The sequence below is a fragment of the Pistacia vera genome, unplaced genomic scaffold (assembly GCF_008641045.1).
Source record: "Pistacia vera cultivar Batoury unplaced genomic scaffold, PisVer_v2 Contig748, whole genome shotgun sequence".
In the NCBI taxonomy this organism is placed as follows: Eukaryota; Viridiplantae; Streptophyta; class Magnoliopsida; order Sapindales; family Anacardiaceae; genus Pistacia; species Pistacia vera.
This window is the reverse complement of record NW_022196610.1, coordinates 82,795-104,990: the sequence shown is the minus strand read 5'-3', so window position 1 is coordinate 104,990 and position 22,196 is coordinate 82,795. Positions and strand designations below refer to the sequence as shown.

General features: G+C 36.5%; 3 protein-coding genes across 6 annotated transcripts; 1 reads left to right on the top strand and 2 right to left on the bottom strand.

Moving 5' to 3' along the window:
* Positions 1-584: 584 nt before the first annotated feature.
* LOC116115600 lies at positions 585-12,431 on the bottom strand. Of its 2 annotated transcripts, none has more exons than XM_031401734.1 (9): positions 12,249-12,431; positions 12,021-12,165; positions 11,803-11,893; positions 11,136-11,354; positions 10,798-11,036; positions 10,547-10,678; positions 1,322-1,389; positions 1,168-1,229; positions 585-882 (listed from the first exon to the last, which is right to left on the bottom strand). In XM_031401734.1, the coding sequence occupies exons 1-9, from the start codon at positions 12,350-12,352 to the stop codon at positions 749-751; spliced, it is 1,194 nt and encodes a 397-aa protein (XP_031257594.1). In that variant the 5' UTR covers positions 12,353-12,431; the 3' UTR covers positions 585-748. The 2 variants fall into 2 exon arrangements, with proteins under 2 accessions (XP_031257594.1, XP_031257593.1); XM_031401733.1 differs by lacking the exons at positions 585-882; positions 1,168-1,229; positions 1,322-1,389 and adding exons at positions 8,995-9,292; positions 9,578-9,639; positions 9,732-9,799.
* LOC116115599 (oligopeptide transporter 7-like) lies at positions 3,139-7,401 on the bottom strand. 3 transcript variants are annotated; one of them, XM_031401732.1, is made up of 7 exons: positions 7,189-7,401; positions 6,504-7,092; positions 5,352-5,656; positions 5,078-5,267; positions 4,431-4,686; positions 4,011-4,193; positions 3,139-3,895 (listed from the first exon to the last, which is right to left on the bottom strand). In XM_031401732.1, exons 1-7 carry the CDS (start codon positions 7,232-7,234, stop codon positions 3,281-3,283), a joined length of 2,184 nt encoding a protein of 727 aa, XP_031257592.1. In that variant the 5' UTR covers positions 7,235-7,401; the 3' UTR covers positions 3,139-3,280. The 3 variants fall into 3 exon arrangements, with proteins under 3 accessions (XP_031257592.1, XP_031257590.1, XP_031257591.1); XM_031401730.1 differs by having other exon boundaries at positions 5,078-5,656; positions 7,189-7,400; XM_031401731.1 differs by having other exon boundaries at positions 3,140-3,895; positions 5,078-5,647; positions 7,189-7,398.
* A 114-nt stretch (positions 12,432-12,545) lies between the features above and the next one.
* Positions 12,546-20,267, top strand: LOC116115604 (receptor homology region, transmembrane domain- and RING domain-containing protein 1). Its single transcript, XM_031401738.1, has 11 exons — positions 12,546-12,800; positions 12,964-13,194; positions 13,288-13,686; positions 13,963-14,060; positions 14,489-14,606; positions 16,958-16,969; positions 18,948-19,107; positions 19,247-19,326; positions 19,435-19,505; positions 19,621-19,674; positions 19,796-20,267. The coding sequence occupies exons 1-11, from the start codon at positions 12,671-12,673 to the stop codon at positions 19,913-19,915; spliced, it is 1,473 nt and encodes a 490-aa protein (XP_031257598.1). The 5' UTR covers positions 12,546-12,670; the 3' UTR covers positions 19,916-20,267.
* The last annotated feature ends 1,929 nt before the right edge of the window (positions 20,268-22,196 follow it).

Below are 22,196 nucleotides of genomic sequence, written 5' to 3'. Positions count from 1 at the left end.
CCCAAAGTTAATATTCCGTTACTATCCAAAGTCGATTTCGACTAATTCCGATGACAATAATTTTCTCTATTATCACTATTTGAACCTTCGGTCTCCTTTGTATAAAACCCTTCTTACTTAGACACCTGATTTCTCGTTGATTGTCAATCACTACAAAGTTAAGATTTCCTGTTCTTAGTTGATTTCCGATTGATTTCGATGGCTGACTATTTAATCGATCACCACTATTCGATCCACCGACCTCCACTCTACAAAACTTCTCTTACCCTGGACCTTGGTAACTCGCTAAAAGCAAGTTGAGAAAACGAAATATATTTTATATATTAACATAATATAAATTTTGGATTAAAAAATGATATTTTGAAACTTTTTGATAGAAAAGTGTCATTAAGGCAAACCTTGGGTGGAAAAAAGTCGTTTACTCTTTTCGATTAGACCCAGCCAAAAAGCCAAAATACGACACCAATTACAGTCAATTCCACTGTAATTCTCTGTGATCAGTATACTCTATGAAAACAAGATTTAATAAAATCATGAATCACAACAGAAACACCAGTACACCGCCAGATCGGACTACAAAGATCGAGCACGCAGAAAGTTACTGCGACTTCATAATCAAATGGAAATGGTCCACTAATAAGTTAATATTGTAATCACTCTCTAATCATCAAGACTACAGTCGTTTAGTGACAACCATGGAGCTTATGAGCACATATGGCAAAATTATCTTATAGGGGAAAAAGGAAAATCATATGCCCAATTTTGTGAACTTTGCTACAAATAGTCCACTGGTTCTTGACGTTAAGGGGTCAAAGCGCAAGGTCTTTGGTATCCTCCCGCTCCTGAAAGGCCAATCTTTGGCAGCATCTATTTCTTGCAACTCTGCAAGATTAAAAGGAAATGTCACCATATGCAACATTAGAAAGATAATGATCAGCCAGGTTCAGGCTAATACAATTCTGTAATAAAACATTGGCTTAAAAAATAATGAATCTCATAGAAACAGGATACACAAAATGTTAGGAAATTAGCTTCCAAGACAGTAAGCAAAATTCCAATTGGTTAATCAAACTGCAGGCTATTATCTTCAATGCTATGAATGTCGACTAATGATTTCTAAGAAAGTGAGATTTTACATGTTACACTTCAAAGCATAGAGGACCCTACCAGCAAAGGCATTTTCCTTTAGAAACTGCTCTACCACATCTTCATTCTGAGCAACTGTCAAACTAATCAACCAAAAAGGTAAATGTAAGAAAATATGACGATGTAAATATATCAGCGCATATTCTGATCCATAGAAAGTGAAGACTGAATGCACCTGCAAGTGCTGTACACTAGCGACCCCCCAACTTTTAGTAACCTAAAACCATTGGTAAGAAGTTTTAACTGCAAGAGAAAAACTTCTAGTTGAGTAAAAAAGTCATGTAACTGTATAATTAAGTTTCAAATACAGTGAACAGCTACTACCTTTCATTAATGTTGAAACTCAATGTAACTGTATAATTAACTTCGAGTGGCAAGGCTTATTACTAACTAATGAATATTACTAACTAATGCTCTCATTCATTAGCAATGTAGGATGTGACATAAGATGCTTTACAATGCTAAACATACATACAACATTAATGAAAAGTAGTGGCCGGTCCTTTCTATGATTACCCGAGTTTTCAAGGGACATTCGACTTTTAGTGTATCTATTTCTTATTTTCACTAATAAGCAAAGCTGCAAACGAACGCGACTAGGAAAAATTGGTTCCTCGTTAGTCTGCCCTTCATTCTCTCCTCTTTCTCGTGTAATGCCCTGTGATTGCATGAAATTTACAAAAAGATGATATCAATGAATCAACAACATTGATAACCAGCTCGAATGCTGCTAAAGGATGGTACATTCAAGAATTGATTTTTATATAGAAACCTAAGCAAGAAATTTCTTTACATAAGGAAAGCTAGAATTTACTTGGGCATCTATCAAACATGAAGCTACATAGCAAGCTTTAACACAAATAACAGAAAAATTATGTGGTAATTAGCAGGCAACAACTCATCATCTTGCAATCTCTGTTGAATTGCTTAATGTGACACTCACTACTGAAAGTGTGAACGAGTTAACAATGAGAGGAAAAGCAAAACAATGAGTTTCTCCTGATATATTCCTTCATTGCCTTGAACAGGAAAATATATGTTAAATGTCTTAATTCACTCATAACAATTTAACATATTTAAGTTTCAACTAGGACTTAGGAGTGTGGACTGTAATTTCAATATTCATACATATGATCAGAGGAAAGTTGATCACCCAAAGCTCACAAACTCAACTATACGTAGTAAAATTCTTTGTTAATCTTGAGAAAGAGAGAATAATTAGAAGAACCAATAGTTAATTGTCCATTAACAATTAAAAATCCAATAAAGTTATTTGATACCACTTTCCACCAGGTCCACATTTATGCATACAACGACAAGCCAAGACTGAGACATGAAAATTACCTAATTACTTTGACAAAGCAAATAAATAAATTACCAGAACACGCAGCAAATATAATACACACTATAAATTGAACCAACTCCACCGTAATGATTTTTCACCACAAACTAAGATGATAGAAACAATACATAATTAACGAAGTACCTGAACTGAAACCTGTACTAGATTCTGAGGCCACCACATGGCTGCAGGTTCCACCAAGTACCGACGAACATACCAGCCCACCCAAATCCTAACACCTGCGTCGTTAAAACGACAAGTAACGATACAATGAACGTCAACTGCTTCTTATAAAGATCTTGACAACACTAACGATGTGAATCGCATAAACGTTGCCAGCTCCAGCATTAGCAAAGATGGTGATCAACACATGCTCTTTGACATTAAGGGACCAGGATTTAGCGTGAACTCCCACTTTTGTCCCTTGAAGAAGACTCTCCCGCTGACAGTTTTGCCATGAAGTAGCCTAGGGGTAGCACCGCGATTTGAGCTGAAATCGAAGTAACAGACAGAGGTTCTCTGCGGTACCAGAAGAACTGGTTCAGAAACGAAAGGAGGACACATTGAATAATTAAGAAACCTGATCGGAGATCGGTGCAGGGATGAAATCATCTTTATCCAGGGTAAAGTGGTAAACAACTCAAATACCAACACAAAAGATGATATCAATAATCAACCAAACAATTCCAACTCAACTTTTTTATTGTAAAATTACAATGGATGAAAAATCATACAGCTATATACAACATTAATTCAATTAAGTTTATCTAGATTCTAGACATTAAAGACTTCTTAGAACAATGGGCAACCTTTCACTATAACACCTGGTTCAGTCGGGCAAGAAGCCAAAGGACATCCATCTGAGTTACTTTTCCACCAGTTAAGACTAACATGCCCCATTCCCAAGCACAAATACAACAATACCCCCATGAATGCTAATCCAGCATCAAGTGCCCCAGACAAAACATAATTGTGTCGACTCCACCAATCACGATGATACCGGTAAGCAATAAAGCCCGAGGCAAATCCAATAAGAATCCAACTAGTAAAGTTGACTGCAGTAGCAGGTGGCATATTCACTACAGCACCTAAGAGCACAGGCATATTAATAAGTCTAATCCAGGGCTTGTTTGGGAATGCCTTGTGTGCCAACCAGACTAGAATGGGAGCTATTACCCCAGCTAAGAAAAACCAGTTAATGGTAGAGTAATGGCCAAGATCTCCAAAAATCTTTCGAGGGCCTATGAGGCCCCATATGATGGATGCATCATAAAATACATGGTCACCAGGGCAAGTCCATGGACTGCCTGTCGGAAGCAATGCCCTGTCACATATGTCTGGGATGGTATTCATGAGCCACCATGCAGTTCCTAAATGTACCAATGCTGAGATTATAGTACCAATTACCTGATATAACAATTTCATGCGATCAAAACATTACGGGTAGACAACTATATATGACTAACAAAAGTTATATATACTTTCAATCTTGCTTCAATGGGAAGGGATAAGGGTACCTAACCTGTGCCATGAACATAGCCCTGGGAGGAATCTTCATGTAATGCCCAAGCTTGAAATCTTGCAAAAAGATTATCCCTTGTTTCATACTTATATATCCATAAACTTTGAAGCATATATTGGCAACAGGAAATCCTGGGTATATATAGCCAATAATATACTCTGTGAGCACATTCAAGGCTGGTGTCTGTTTGCCAAAGAGATAATTGAATATGTTTCAATACTCATAATTTCATTCACAGACACCAATGGCACAAACACTCCATCGACGGTAATGAGATTATAATTCTGGACTATGATCAATGACTTATTATACTATTTGCAATCTAAGACAAAAGAATCTACAGAACACACCAAAGCATACTTTTTATATTTTTAACTATACAAAATAGGTGGAAACTTGTAATATTGTACGCAACTTTACCTGATTTGTTGTAGCAGTGATCACTCCAACAGGAAGAGTGAAAAATAGGGCAAGACTACAAGCTAGGAAGATGCCCCACCATGGCAACTGGAGTTGATTTTTGTAGTATTGGCATGTAAACAAGGTTGTTGCAATGTTAATGAAAAGGATGCACATGAACCACCATTCTGGTACTTGTTTATATCTTCTCATTAGCTTTGTGTGCACATCCATCGTCTTATTTTGAAAGGCAGACTTACTTAACTGCCAAATATCTCTGCACCCATAAAATATTGAGTTAAACTTATGGATACTTTCATTTTGGAAAATTCAAACCAGCCTCAAATGCATAATCTAGATATACGAATCAGAGAAAAATTGAGCCATAGTTTTTAGTGATTACATAATTATGTTTGTGCACATTTTAGTGCATCCATATCTGCAGCTTAAAAGTGTTTTTTTTTTTTTTTTTTAATCTCTTATGCCAAATTAAAGCCTCTACTAGGTAACCAGCTTGGAATATGCTTATGATTAATCGGCAGATGAAAGATGCCCTTTAATTAACAAGTAAACGATTTTCTTAAACAATATACAATCAGTAAAAAGTAACAGACAAACAAGCACTGAACCTTCAAGAAAACAAATCAGCCCAAAAAAGTGTGGCTTACCTCCCATGAAAGAGGAAAACATGAACAACGGTTGCAGTTAGACAGGCAAAATTAACACCATAGATCATAGCAAAGAAGGTGCTCATGTAGAGAGGACCCTCACGATCATAAGCTTCTATATCAATGTGGAAATTTTGGTCTACAATGGCTGAAATATTGTAGCTTTGGCCAGTCGAGGTGAACAAGTCGTCTGAGAATATAGGAAAGGTCTTGGCCTTAAAGATATTAAGCCAATAGGCAATGGGAGCAATGACATACGTGGTTAAGGCAAAACCTGCAGCAATATTGGCAGTGGCAAACCACGGGCTTGCGAGTGGGCTCCCAAGGTAAGCAGATATGCTTGACCAATCAAGACCGATGGCACCAATACCTAAACCATGCAGTCCTGAACCTAGTTGTTGAGCAAATAACGAAGTAGGGAATACCCAACAAATCCAAGACAAAGAGGTTAACATTGGGAAGAGATAGCCTGGAAAGACATAATAAGCAAAGCTGCAAACGAACGCGACTAGGAAAAATTGGTTCCTCGTTAGTCTGCCCTTCATTCTCTCCTCTTTCTCGTGTAATGCCCTGTGATTGCATGAAATTTACAAAAAGATGATATCAATGAATACAACAACATTTGATAACCAGCTCGAATGCTGCTATAAGGATGGTACCATTCAAGAATTGATATTTTTATATATAAACCTAAGCAAGAAATTTCTTTGCATAAGGAAAGCTAGAATTTTACTTGGGCATCTATCAAACATGAAGCTACCATAGCAAGCTTTAACACAAATAACAGAAAAAATTATGTGGTAATTAGCAGGCAACAACTCATACATCTTGCAATCTCTGTTGAATTGCTTAATGTGACACTCACTACTGAAAGTGTGACACGAGTTAACAATGAGAGGAAAAAGCAAAACAATGAGTTTCTCCATGATATATTCCTTCATTGCCTTGAACAAGAACATAATTATATGTTAAAATGTCTTAATTCACTCATAACAATTTAACATATTTAAGTTTCAACTTAGGACTTAGGAGTGTGGACTGTAATTTCAATATTCATACATATGATCAGAGGAAAGTTGATCACCCAAAGCTCACAAACTCAACCATACGTAGTAAAATTCTTTGTTAATCTTGAGAAAAGAGATAATAATTAGAAGAACCAATAGTTAATTGTCCATTAAACAATTAAAAATCCAATAAAGTTATTTGATACCACTTTCCACCAGGTCCACTATTTATGCGTAAAACGACAAGCCAAGACTGAGACATGAAAATTACCTAATTACTTTGACAAAGCAAATAACATAAATTACCAGAACACGCAGCAAAATATAATACACTATAAATTGAACCAACTCCCACCGTAATGATTTTTCACCACAAACTAAGATGATAGAAATACAATAACAATAATTAACGAATGTACCTGAACAGTGAAACCTGTACTAGATTCTGAGGCCACCACATGGCTGCAGGTTCCACCAAGTACCGACGGAACATACCAGCCCACCCAAATCCTAACACCTGCGTCGTTAAAACGACAAGTAACGATACAATGAACGTCAACTGCTTCTTATAAAAGATCTTGACAACACTAACGATGTGAATCGCATAAACGTTGCCAGCTCCAGCATTAGCAAAGATGGTGATCAACACATGCTCTTTGACATTAAAGGGACCAGGATTTAGCGTGAACTCCCACTTTTGTCCCTTGAAGAAGACTCTCCCGGTGACAGTTTTGGCCATGAAGTAGCCTAGGGGTAGCACCGCGATTTGAGCTGAAATCGAAGTAACAGACAGAGGTTCTCTGCGGTACCAGAAGAACTGGTTCAGAAACGAAAGGAGGACACATGATAAAGTTCCTAAAATCAACGTACGAAACGTGAAGGTTGGGAGGGAAGGATCGTCCGTGGTAGGAACTGTGAGAGCAACTTGCTCGATAGGTGAATTCTCACCGTCGTACGGATCCTCCGCCGCTGTTCCTGAACTTGATGCTCCGGATTTTATCTTCTGAACTGCGCATGAGAACAGAAATAATTTTAACTTCGTTAGTGTTTGGAAGGAAAGTGAATGAAATTTGTAATGAAAGAGAAGAGAAATTAAAGACTTACTAAGAGGAGCTTTGATTTCGTTGCCGCCTGTAGCAGCAGTGGCCATTTATTCTGTTCACAGGAAACTGTCACGAAAAAAGTTTGAAACGTTGACGTGGATCAAGGGCTTTGGATTGGACCTTTGAACTTTGTAGCCCAATATCAGACTTTATTTAAGAAGAACATCGTATGATTACCAATGCTCTGCCTGATCCTGTCCGTTGGAATAACGATGCCATCTGTGATTAGTTGAGTTGACCAGCCGTTTGATTTGAGAAGTACTTGAAGGGCGCCCTTTTGAGGTCATTGATGACGGATGAACAGCAGAAAATACCATCACAACAAATCAAGACAGTTTGGCTTTATATGAAGTGAATCGCATTGTTTATATTCAAATAAGCAGATGCCTAAGGCAAAGAAAACTATTCGAATGTAGATGATTAATAATATGGACAATCCAATGTACTTTGCCGCTTTCAGGGCAATATACAAGTCTATGTTTGGATTAGTATTTTTATCCATATTCTAGATCTTATTCTCTAAATAATATTTGGCACATTATTTCAGAAATATTATCCTATTTTTTTAATTATTTTTAGATCCTATAAGGTTATTAATTTCACTAAATACCCCTTAAAAAAGTTTAAAAATTAACAAAAACACCCTCATCAACCCAACTTGTCAGATTCCGACAACCATCATCGGTGATAACCGGAATCTATACAACGGCCTAACTTCCGACCAGAAATAGCTGGAAGTTCACCAATGTGGTCTTTTTCGACCAGATCCACCACGGATCTGACCGGAAAAGGCCAGATCTGGCCATCGTTGACCGAAAACGACGGCCAAAGATGGCCGTCGTTTGGCCTTTTCTGGCCGTCGACGTCCATAACAGATTGTAGATCTAGCCTTTTTCGGCCAGATCCACCATGGATCTGGCCGGAAAAAGGCCATAATGACGTGTTACAGCACAGATCCGACCGGTTTGTGCCGTAACAAAATTTTTCGGCCAGATTCCGGTGGTGGTGGCCAGAATCTGGCACTGCAGGTGGTGGAGGTGTTTTTGTCATTTTATCTGTTAGGATCTTTAATTAAATTAGTAAACCTAAGGGTTTTTTTACAAATTTTTAAAATTTACCTCGTAATACTCCCCTATCAAATAACCCAATACTATCCCCAAAATCCTATCCAAAATACTAAACCAAACGCACCCCAAAGTTTTCGATTGAGTAAACTACTTTTTTCACCCAAAAAGTTTCAAAATACTCTTTTTTTCACCCAAAGTTAATATTCCGTTACTATCCAAAGCCGATTTTGACTGATTCCAATGGCAAAAATGTTTTCCATCACCACCATTTAAACCTTCGGTCTTCTCTATACAAAACCCCTCTTACTGCGACATCTGACTTCCCGTCGATCATCAATCATCGCAAAATTAAGATTTCTTGTTCTTAATTGATTTCCGACTGATTTCGACAAATGAATATTCAATCGATCACCACCATTCGATTCACCGATCTCCACTCTACAAAACCTCTCTTACCCTGGATCTTGGTATCTCGCTGAAAGCAGGTTGAAAAAATGAAGTATATTTTGTATATTAACATAATATAAATTTTGGATGGAAAAGTGCCATTAAGGCAAACCTTGGGTGGAAAAAGTTGTTTACTCTTTTCGATTAGGCCTAGCCAAAAAGCCAAAATACGACACCAATTACAGTCAATTCCACTGTAATTCTCTGTGATCAGTATAATGAAAACAAGATTTGATAAAATCATGAATCACAACAGAAACACCAGTACACCGCCAGATCGAACTACAAAGATCGAGCACGCAGAAAGTTACTGTGACTTCATAATCAAATAGAAATGGTCCACTAATAAGTTAATATTGTAATCACTCTCTAATCATCAAGACTACAGTCGTTTAGTGACAACCATGGAGCTTATGAGCACATATGGCAAAATTATCTTATAGGGGAAAAAGGAAAATCATATGCCCAATTTTGTGAACTTTGCTACAAATAGTCCACTGGTTCTTGACGTTAAGGGGTCAAAGCGCAAGGTCTTTGGTATCCTCCCGCTCCTGAAAGGCCAATCTTTGGCAGCATCTATTTCTTGCAACTCTGCAAGATTAAAAGGAAATGTCACCATATGCAACATTAGAAAGATAATGATCAGCCAGGTTCAGGCTAATACAATTCTGTAATAAAACATTGGCTTAAAAAATAATGAATCTCATAGAAACATGATACACAAAATGTTAGGAAATTAGCTTCCAAGACAGTAAGCAAAATTCCAATTGATTAATCAAACTGCAGGATATTATCTTCAATGCTATGAATGTCGACTAATGATTTCTAAGAAAGTGAGATTTTATATGTTACACTTCAAAGCATAGAGGACCCTACCAGCAAAGGCATTTTCCTTTAGAAACTGCTCTACCACATCTTCATTCTGAGCAACTGTCAAACTAATCAACCAAAAAGGTAAATGTAAGAAAATATGACGATGTAAATATATCAGCGCATATTCTGATCCATAGAAAGTGAAGAATGAATGCACCTGCAAGTGCTGTACACCAGCGACCCCCCAACTTTTAGTAACCTAAAACCATTGGTAAGAAGTTTTAACTGCAAGAGAAAAACTTCTAGTTGAGTAAAAAAGTCATGGAACTGTATAATTAAGTTTCAAATACAGTGAACGGCTACTACCTTTCATTAATGTTAAAACTCAATGTAACTGTATAATTAACTTCGAGTGGCAAGGCTTATTACTAACTAATGAATATTACTATCTAATGCTCTCATTCATTAGCAATGTAGGATGTGACATAAGATGCTTTACAATGCTAAACATACATACAACATTAATGAAAAGGAGTGGCCGGTCCTTTCTATGATTACCCGAGTTTTCAAGGGACATTCGACTTTTAGTGTATCTATTTCTTATTTTCACAAATTAGAATATGAAGGTGTAGAAGACCCATCAAGGTAAACCATTAATCTCTTTTATTAGCCATGTATACAGCTTTAAATCATTGACTCCAATTAAATTACACTTCAAGGGAATACAATGCTCATATCAATTGTAATTAGAACATATGCTGTTTATCATAAAAAAGGAAATTCCAGATGTAAATAAAGAAGAAAATCTATCATAAATATACATTAAGCGGCAGTGTTTCTACAATTTAAAAGCCTTTTGGAAGCCAAACAAAAACACTAAGCTTTCTCACACTTATGCATAAATCAGAATCCAAATCTTATAAAGGAATTAGGAAAAATCCTAAAAAGAGAGAAAAATGGTGGTTGTGGAGAGTTGCACAAATACTGTGGGGTTGCGGCTGGTTTACAGAATAGAAGAGTAAATCAAGTTACCTGAAGATTGGTCAAACTATCAGTTCTATCTGCATCCAAAACACGGCGTTGAAGGGTTGCCCAGCCCCAATTCTCAAATTTCTGGACATGTCTAATTGACCCGTCATGAGTACACTCAGCATCGACAAGGACCTAAATTAGTTTCAATCATTGGACATTTAGTTCTGCTGTAAAAAATCATACAAGAGTACATATGGAAGATTGCAACTATTCATAGAATGGAACTATACAAAGCTAAAATGCAACTTTACCTTGTCATAGCCAGACAATGAAACTTCACCGTTACACACACTACGATACAATTCACTTCTACTGAGCCCAACTATGCCAGAATGGCGCCCATAGAATATAAGTTCAGGATGTTCATTCCTGGGAACCAACTCTGAATCAGCACTTGCCATCACTTTAGCTGCTCTTTTTCTTTCTTTCCATGGTCTCCTAAAAGTCCACTCCCTAAATGTCTCTGACCTTTGTTCCAATGCAGATTCATCTGTTTAATACTGACAACACATTAAATTAGGTCAATGATTACAAACATAGTTTTAAAATGTTTTGAAAGAACACTTTAAAGATCATAATAATGTATCACCATTTCTTTCAGATTGACTAATTGATCCAGAATTCAATTGAGGCCTTGTGGGAACAAGGGAAAATGTTGTTCCATCAGCAACAAAGAGTCGACACCTATCTCCTATAGCATATTTCTGCACCAGTGTTCTACAAGCTGCTAGACGGTGTCTTGCAACATCAACTCCAGTTACAGAACCAGAATTACCAAGAATGTCCAGAATCATACAGAGTTTAGCACCTAAAAATGCAAGATTTTATGGTCATGAATCAGTGAGAAACACATTATAAAAATCATAACAACCCACAAATAAAATTCATCCCTATGTTTCTTGAATCAAGTTGGCAGTTATCCAGTATTAATTACTAAAATAAGATCTTCCAGTTGACCTAAAAAGAATTGGAATTCATTTTTTTTTCTTTTCTCAATTTTCATGTTTTTATAGCTCCAGCTTATATGTAACTTAAAAGGTATAATCAAGCATTACCCAGGAAGAGTGAACAAGAATCAACCTTTCCAAGTTTTGCACGCTCATGGATGCAATATTAGTCAACTTATTTATCACTAGTTAAGTCATAACTTTAAGTACCGATTTTATACCCTCATATCAAATCAACTGTTAAGAATAACTAAGTCACATGTTCGCGTGAACAGTATTAAAGTACAAGAATAGAAGGAGCTTTCTTACCAGGAGCGGCACATAGATCAAGCACATGATCCCCCACTGAGAGATTCATTGCCGAAACAGCAGCTCCGGAAGCTGCATCCATTCCATATAACTGTGAATTTAACCAAAAATGAAACAAACATTGCATGTTAAAAGTAGAGCAAAATCAAAATTACAGATGAATAGCATATATATATTTGAGAATCATGAACGAGCATCAATCGACTTTAATTTATCACCTTTCCTTCCCTATATGCCCTTGACTTAGTAATCTTTATATAAGGAGGAAGTCCATAAAAGCCATCCAACCAAACGACTTTCTCAAGTTTACATTCTACCTCAGCTTCAATCTCTTCTAAGTCAGCTTCACTCCCCTCTTTCAACCTTCCCAAACAAAAAAAATTCAAATAAACAATTAAAATTCGCTGCTTTTAGAAAACAAAAAATTATTATAATTTCTGTGATACCTTATATATCGAGGAATTGAATCCGCGGCTGTATAAATCAAAGGGTCCAGTCCATTCTCTCGAAGGAATTCGAGGAAAGCATCTGGTAAGGGTAATTTGGGCATTAACACAAAACTAGAAAGTTGAGTTGTTAGATGCTTTTGTAGAAGATGGAGTGGTTCAGTTGTTTCCACAAGTCTGCGGCTTTTAACTTCTACTTTTACCCTATCTTTGAATACGACACCGTTTTGGTCATAACGTTTTATGTCTTAACCATTCTAACGTCCGCTTGTTAAACTAACTCTATCCATCTTCACCTCTTCAGTACAAACGCAGCGTTTCATCGTGATCCCCGCCCCCAAAAAGAAGAGCAGCTTCAGTAAGAGTAGCTGCTCGCCGTATTAGTCATCGGAAATCTAAGGCATCGCAGGGGAGAAAGTGATATGAAAAGAGTTATGATAAAAGCATTGTTTGGATTTTCAATTTTTGCAAGCGTCGTCGTTTCACTGTCCTTTGCTACTGTTATTTGGAAACCCCTCTTGGTTTCCTATCCGGCCCTTCCCGCCAAATACGGTAATCTCTTTTATACCACTCTTATACTGTTGATATACTGCGGATTCTAAATTGAGAAGATGCTCCTTTTGTTTTTAGTAACAAAACAGATCTTTCCTAATCCTAATTAAGAGAGCTTACTCCCCTCTTTCAAGAGTTAATTTTCTCACTTTTATATTGTCAGCTCTTGATGTCGGTAGGTCTGGCACATGTGGAGCTCTCTACGTGGCAGATCCTCCGGAGGCATGTTCTCCTGTGCGCAACGTTTCAACATTCGATGAATCAAACAAAATTTGGTTCGCTTTAATTGTTAGAGGTCAATGTACATTCGAGGAAAAAATCCTTAACGTTCAAAAGGCAGGATATCGTGCCGCCATTGTTTACGATGATAGATCCAAAGCTGATTTGCTTTACAGTAAGCAAATAATATTTGTCGGAATTATGTTTTTTTTTCCTTAAAATATTAGATTATAAAAATTTTAAACTATCGGCTGTTGCCTGTGCACAGTGATGATGAAACGTGAGGAAGTAAAGGTGCATGCTGTATTTACTACAAATCAAGGTGGTAAATTTTTGAGGGAGCATGCTGAAGGCAAAAGGGGTGAATGCTGCATTATGAAGCCTTACAATGGAGGAATGTGGACTGTGCTGGCGATATCGATATTATCAATTGCTGTGGTAGTAGCTTTCTTGATTTTAGCCTATTTTACTCCCAGGGGCTCGATTTATTGGCAAGGAAGACATGAGCGTAATCCTAGGACCGTAGATTCGCAGATAGTGGAAACTCTTCCTTGCTTTGCGTTTGGTCCTGCTTCTGTGAGTTGCTGCCACGGTGGAGAAACTTGTGCCATTTGCCTTGAGGATTATGTAAATGGGGAAGTACTTAAAGTTCTACCCTGCCAACACAGTAGGTTTTCGCTTATGCTGTTAGTGTTTTTCAGATTTTTCAGTAGATTGAAATTACTTAGAATAAGCAGTATAATGCATCTGTAAAACCATTGAGACTTGATTTTGACTCAATGATGCACTAAATATCACCATACTAGCTTGCTGGTTGCAGTTTTTGGGGGACATATGTACTTAGTAGTGTAAATTGTATGTAGTTCCATCTCAATTAAAAAGTGAATTTTAATCAGCATCCTATTTTCCAGTATTGATTAATTTTCTTGAAAGCTGCTTGCAGAATTTCATTCAAGCTGTGTGGGCTCATGGCTGACTAACTGGGGGACGTTCTGCCCAGTGTGCAAGCTTGATATGAGAACCCAAACTGCAGGTCCTGAGGTGGGTTAGTGAAGGTCATTCAATTTTTTTAGTGTTTTATGGAGCTATGTCAACTCTGTTAGCTTATTTCTCATGAGAACCCAGATTGGATGCTGTCCAGTGTTTATAGTTTTGTAGAGATATGTTAATTCTTTTTGGTGATCATCTCCTAAGAACCAAAATTGCATGTCCTGAGGTGGTAAGCTATGGTCATCCCTTGCTTTTAGTGTATCATCTGCCACACTTAGAAAAAATTATACATTTTCCAATGCATGCTTAGTTGACATTATGATAGTAACTATACTTAGGACTGTGTATATAACTAATATTTATGCCTTTCATTTTATGTAACATTAACCATGGGAGTGAAAGTTGTCTATGCATACCTATGTGGGTACTTTTTCCTGTTACTTGACATTGCTTTGAATTTTCTGATGTCAAAAGTTCAGGCACAAGTTAGACAAGTGAATTATATAGTGCTATTTGGAGCTAGGGCATGGGGATTTGGAGTGGGAGCAGTCTCCTGTATCAATGCAAGCTTTGACTCCATTAAGCATTTCTTTACACGTGCTTAGCTTTGTAATATCCAAGTTGGATATTAAAATAAAACCAGTGACTCTAGGTTTGTTATGATTTCTTTAACTGTCATTTACAATTTGTGCTATTTCTTATTCTTCAAGAACTTACAACTTGCTCCAAATATCAACATGCAAAAGACCATCTCCCACTCAACATGAATGTAAAATAATCAGTCTAAGAGAGAACAGATGAAATGCATTACAACAGATGTTGATAATATTGGGTTTGACTAAGAAATGAGGGTATCTTTACTGCATTGCAGATATGACTCAAACTAGGAGAGTAGATCTTTGATAAAAAAAATTTACAGTGTTGATGCTATTATACAAATACTAGTAGAAAGTTAATAAATTTTTTACTAGATATATGGGTTAGAGTTATTAAATACATCAAACACATGATATAAGATGCTAACTTATGTAGAGACACACTCTTGAGTATCTTTTTAGAAAGTTTCGTACTTTTTCATTATCACGAAGAGTGGATTATACAAAGACAAGAACAAAAAGTCTTTAACTACGCTCTAAGAAAAGACTTTGTGCAAAAATATTGATCAGCACTGGCAACCTTTTTCCTTGTAGTTTCCTATTATTATTATTTTTTCTTTAATGTTATGTTATTGGTGTCATACCATCAAAATCCTCACATTGGGTTTTAGTATGTAGGCTATATTGACCCTCTGTATTCTTGGATTTGGTAGGCTATGTTGTATGGAGTACTTATTGTAGACAGATATAGGTGGCATGTAGGACTAGTATTTCATATTATTTTTGGCTTGTAGGGGTCATCATTACCCCGTTACTCAAAGTGCTTCTAAAAAATTGAGCTAGTGTGGGGAGGACTAACTGCTTACACCTCGATGTTATAGAAGTAGCATTACAAAGCCTTTCATGTTTTTCTGCTATTTAGTGAGAACTAAATTGTGCCTTGCCCTAACAATTTTGAGCCATTTTTTAACAAGTAATTGAACAAAGTAAGAAATTTGAGTCTCAGTCTTGGGGGTGGTTTATGGGGGGCCAACATTACCTTGCTGCTCGAAGCTCCCTTGAAAACTCGGGTAATCATAGAGAGGACTAGCCACTACCTTTCATTAATGTTGTATGTGTGTTTAGCATTGTAAAGCATCTTATGTCACATCCTACATTGCTAATGAATGAGAGCATTAGTTAGTTATAAGCCTTGAGTCCCCTCAACTAAGTATAGGTGAAGGATATTTGCATACAGCCCTGAAGCAACTTTGTGTAGGTGAAGGACATTTGCATGAAGCCCAAAGCGAAAAATCTATTTAGGCCTGGACTTTTATGCCTCTTATGCATGTTGTTTAGTGTGGAGTTCTCCATTTCCTTTAAGGGATTAAATAGCACCTTCAATAACTTAAGCTTGTAGGAGAATTGGTTAACACCCTTTTCCTAACAATTATGGTGTGGGAAGAAGAACATCACTTATAGTTTTTGTCCTTAATCAATAATTTGAAAGTTTGTAGCATGTAAAATTGCATGGATACTGTGACATGCCTGAACTTAGAATGAAGTGATAGCAATATTGGTAGGAATGACTGTTTAGTTTTTTTGTAGATACTGATGTTGGGAAAATTCTTCTGTTTCTGTACTGTCTTAGAGATTCCAGTAGACATTGATGTGTATGGTACCAGATATGGTTTATTCTTGTATGAATTCCGAGTTTTTTCTTGCAGGTCAAGATGCAAAATTGGCCATATAATTGACAAACTGGAATGATAGTTGGCTAGTCATTGAAATCAGGTATGCTAACTGACCCTATTGTAAAAGATGAATTTGTGTTTCCTTCTGCTCTGGTATGGAGCTGGGGAAGTTCACTCGTTTATGGACTGGATGAAGTGTTGAGTTAGAACTCCTTTATTATGTTAACCATGCTAAGGGGTATTTAGGCTGGGTTTTGCCCTTCTTTTGTATTTTTTGGGCTCCAGATGCTTTCAAAATTTGATTTGTTGGAGGAATTGTATATATTTTATTTTATAGCTCAATCATTTAGTATATCTAAAATCCATAGTTGGTTCAAGTCTTGTTCTATAAATTCTTCTCTTCAGTTTGACTTTCTTTTCTCTATCTTTCTTTCCTTTGATTCAGGGTTGAAGTTTCTTTTTCATCTTTAAAGGATGTCAATTTTAACTGGGTTGAAGTTTTATCCATTCCTCGTTCTCTCTTGAGTATTGAAGACATATAGAGTATAATGCTGATATAGCCTTGGACAGAAGATCTGCAGCAGGGACAATGTGAATAGAAGTGTCCTGGCATCTCCAGCCAAGCAACTGCCGCTGGGGAGTTCTTGTTGTCATTATCCCTGATTTTTGCCTTTTCCAGGAAAGGCCCCAGGTTAGTCGTTTTGGTTATTTGCTATGTACAGTGCAACAGTTGTAGATAGTTGAGCCGCTCAATCCAGATTCCAGGCTTGAGATTGTTGTGTGTAAATAGTTTGTTGAAAGTTGTTTAAAATTAGCTTTATCTATTGTACAGATGACACAATGTATGTACCTTAATCAAATCTGTTCGTATTTCCTTCTTGTAATACAATCCGGCAGGGGTATGAACAAACTTTTTTTTTTTTTTTTTTTTTTTAAGAAATGAAATATCAAGTTTATTCATATGTAATGCTAAGTTATGATATGAATCAATCAAATTAATATGGAAAAAATATATATCCTGTATTTATTTTATATGTATGTTTTTTAGAGTTTATTATCACCCTCGAGTGTGCTTCTTTAATGGATATTTTTAATGAATTACTATCATATTTAAAGAAATGGTTATACTTTGCATTGGTATAAACTCTATCAGGTTTATTAGTATTTGTTGATATGATTTTTTGCACTAATAAGAAGTACGTAAATCTTGTGAGGAGATCTACACAAAGATTTGTAATAAACCGGTGTAGTGTTGAACTAATACTAAAATGGAAAAATAATATAAGAAACAAAGAATTTTTAAAAGTGGTTGGATGCAAGGTTCAAATTCCTCTAATATTATTTTATTGATCTTTTGTGTGTTATTTACAAGTACAAGCAAGCTGGATGGTCTATATTGGTATGATAGTGTATAATTGCTCCCCCAAAAATCCCCTTGAATTAGGATGAGAGATCTTTTTATATTCTGTTGTCCCGGTAGACTTATTGGTAAAGTAATTCTTTCATAGCTTGACACGTGGCTTGACAAACCGCCTTTCTTAGAGACTTACTGGCGAAGTAACCCTCTCATGGGATGACACTTAGCACTAAGACTTATTAGTGAAGCAACTTGTGGTGAATTTACAAATGAAGTAATCCTTTCGCAGAGTGACATGCGACCTGGACAGTTGCATAGTTGGGACACATGGCATAATAGTATTAATTTCCCAAAGATAGTATTTGCATCAATCCTAAGTAACAACGTAATTAAAAAAATAGAGTAAACAATTGTTTCCACCCAAGATTTGCCTTAATAACACTTTCTTACCCAAAGTTAATATTTCGTTACTACTCAAACCCAATCACGACGGTAAAAATTCTCTCGGTCACCACCATTTGAACCTTCAATCTCCTCTCTACAAAACTCCTCTCATTACGACCCCTGATTTCTCTTCGATTGTTGACCACCACAAAGTTTGGGTTTTCTTTTATTTGCTTATTTCTAGTTGATTCTAGAGACGAATATTCAATCGATCACCACCATTAGATCCATCGACCTCCACTCTATAAAATCTCTCATACCCTGATTCTTAATAACTCGTCAAACACTGGTTGAAAAAGTAACGTGTATTTTGGATATCAACAAAATATAAATTTTGGATAGAAAAGTGATATTTTGAAACTTTTTAGGTGATAAATGTCATTAAGGCAAACCTGGGCTGGGAAATAGTCGTTTACTCTTAAAAAATAATGGTCTGGTACACCCACTTGTTTGTTTCGTTGCCTTCTAATCGTGGCAATGGGAAGACAGTGAGTGGCACATGGAATCGAATCCCCAGTTAAATCAACAGTTAGTTGGATGTCTTAATTTGGCACGATGTAAAAAGTTCTTTGCTTTAGTTGTTCCCACGGAATAATTAAAATGACGGCAGCAGTTTCGAGTAATAACATCCTTACGAAACGCTGACTTTACCCCACTTTCTATCTTCTTCAGCTGGTTTTTCACAGTCAAATACGAGCTAACACCGCTACCAGATTTCCTGGAACCTTACCCAAAAAGTTCCATTTATAAAACGGAAGTTCTGCTTCATGGCTTCTGTTGAAAACGGGTTGCACACTCAATTCTTTTGAACTTTTCACACAACTTAATTATCTCATAGTTTCAGAGTTTTTAGTTTGTTATTTCATTTAATCTGATATGGGTGTTTCTCGGGCTGTGTTTCTTGCTCTTCATGGGTTGTTTCTTTTCTATCTTATAATTTGCAGCGGTGGAGCTGAAGAAGTTGTGACTATCGATGTTCGTGCAGCTAAGGATCTGCTTGACTCTGGCTACGGCTATCTTGATGTTAGGTACTCTTTATCTCTGTTCCAACTTATCAATTTGAATAATTTTTTTATCTTTCAGCTTGAACCCTGAACAGTTATCTAAATTTAATTGGAATTTCTTTCCATTTCTGATAAAGTTTTGAGTTTTGGTCTAATCTACTAGGACTGTGGAAGAGTACAAGAAAGGTCATGTGGATGCAACTAAAATATCGAACATTCCTTACATGGTTAACACTCCAGAGGGTATAATTTTTTTTTTTTTTTTAATTTACTAATGATTTTTACCTTCTAAATTAACTTCTTTAGTAATTCAGTTCAGTGAGTTTTAAACCATATGATTTATGGTTTCAGGTAGAGTGAAGAATCCTGATTTCTTGAAGGAAGTTACATCCCTTTGCAAGGAGGAAGATCTTTATGTCGTGGTAATTTCTCATCTTCTTTAATTCTCATTACAGTTCTGACTAATCTAATTTGAACAATTTAGACCAGTAATAAAAATTATATAGTTTAATGACATGTGAGAGATTTTGTAAATAGGGCTGTCAAAGTGGAGTCAGATCTCTTTATGCAACAGTTGATCTTCTCAGTGTTGTAAGTTCACATTCTTAATTCATAATTTACCAAAGCAATGTTCTGATAAAATTACTTGCCCCTTTTAATTCAAATGAAAATGCAAAATACTGAGAAAGCAAAACTGTGAATAAAATGATAGGGGTTCAAAAATGTGAGCAACATGGGAGGAGGGTACTTGGCCTGGGTGCAGAATGGACTTAAAGTGAAGGTGGATGATGAAAAACCAGAAGATCAAAAGCCAAAGGAAGATGAGCTTTGATTGATTGAGGCAAATTTCTGTATTTCTTCATGTATTACAGAAGATAATTTAAGTATGAATAAAGACCCTATGATGATTTGCACAACAATTTTGTTCTGCACATTCATATATTGGCAAGAAAGTCTTGAAATAGGGGAAATTATTATCGCTAGCTCACAGAGGGCCTAATAGAATTAGGTAAGCTTTAACTCTTACGGCCCTTACCTATCATCTAACATCAATAAATGAAATATTTATTATGAACATGTGGCAAGTTTTGAGCTTTATCATTCCTGCCTGCAGAAACTACTTGTATTGATAATATAGTATTAAAAGAGACAGAGAATGGAATATCTTTTTGGTTCTATTACTCTGTTTTCATTTTTTGTAGATATGACTGGGAAATTTAAGCTTTTTTTTATTCAGTAATAATATAATATACAAAGAAAATTTCAAACTAAAATACAGTAATAATCAAGCCCCAGGATATATAACTGGTTTTCACGCTACGTGTACCGTGTTTACCATTGCGTTGCGGGTCTCAAGGAGTCAAAGACTAATTAACTAAGGCTGAATAACTGCACCCACCCATAGTTTTCCATAATGACAGTTGGTACCCAAAAGTTTAGAAATGACAAACTCTCACTCTCCGTCAAGTTCTGTTAGTAAATTCCGTCAGTTGAAGGACAGTGTGGTAAATTCAGAAACAAATAAAGGATAATTATGTCATTTTATCCCTTTCTCCTTTAGTCAAACTTACATTTCTTCCATCAACTCTCCATCTTCCACCTTTCTTCTTCAAAGCAGTTGCCGTCGTCGGCTTTCTTTCCTTGTTCATTCACCTTTTCTGTTGATCTCACCTCCCATCACTATCCTCCTCTATCCCCAACTGGATTTGAAAAATCGGTTTTAGAAATATTCAATCAAAATCAAGTCTCTCTAGCAACCATGAATTCGATGTTCAACAGCTTTGATGCTTTCTGTGCTAAATTCCTTGGCAGAAGGTGAGGGCTTCTTTTTCTTTTTGCAATCAAGAAGGTTAACAACATGCAGTCGGAGTCGAAAGATTCTACAAGGGTGAATAAAACTTCCCACGTGGAGAAGAAGCAAGTGGGTCCATCTTCATCAAATCGAGTTTTGGGAAGACTGGATTTGCTCCAGAGTTGGATGGACTCAACTGTTTTTAGACAATCGTCTCCTATTGATTCAGTTTTCTGCTTATTATTGTTGAAGAAGCTGGTGTCTTTTTTATTAAAGAGCTACAAACATATTCTCTCTCTCAAGTGAAGAGTTTTTACTTGTTTAAGGGAATTTAGTTGATTCATAGGAATTAGAGTTAGTGAATACAAGATTTTCCTCCTCCATTCTTTCATTCATATCTCTGTAAAATCAAGATTATTTAATTGATAATATGCTTTTTAATCTTAATGTTTAAGATTTGTTCTTCTTCTTCTTCCTTTTTCTTCTTACTATTATTATTTGGGGTAAATAATTGTTGATCTTGAGCAACCTGACTCTCCTCTTCAAAACCCATTCCTCCACTAGCACTCTCCACTCGCCGTTTGCCGCCCACGACTTGCATTTGTCGGCGCGGCCTTTTCTCTCGCGTTTTGCTGGTTTTTTGGTGTTTGATGGGTGGGTGGCTGTTTAGAAGTGTTTGCGTTGCTGTTGTGGTATTTTTTCTAGGTCGTCGGCCGCTCCCCCATCACTCCAACTTGCTGCTTTATTGTCGCCCACCACCGTTCGACCTTTTGCCACATCCAACTCTCAGTCTACCCAGCAATTAATTGCTGGAGTCTAGGCTTATTGGTGACTGATTGTAAGATTTTCCTGACCATTTCCTTGCCGCCGGCGACCAAAAATTTTTTGGATTTGAAAATGTCCATCACTTGTTTGCTTTTTTTAAGCTAAACTAAAATTATCACACTGCCTTCAACAGACGGAATTCACTAATAGAATCTTATAAAAAATAGGTATTTGTCATTTCTAAACTTTTTGGGTACCAATGAGTCTTTACGTAAACTATGGGTGCGTGCAGTCGTTCGGCCATTAACTAATAATAAAATATGGTCCAAATCAGTGTTCTTTTCGTGTCAATATGTAGAAAAAAAAAACACCCAGCATGCTTCAATCATGATTCGCTTTCATTTTCACGGGAAAATATGACAAAAAGACATCAGTCACGTTGACGATTGAACATGAATATTCAACTGGTGAAGATCTCGGTAAGTGGACCCATTATGCTCAAACTGGTTTGTTTTTTAAACACGTCAAGCATGTTGTCTTAAATATTTCTGCTGCT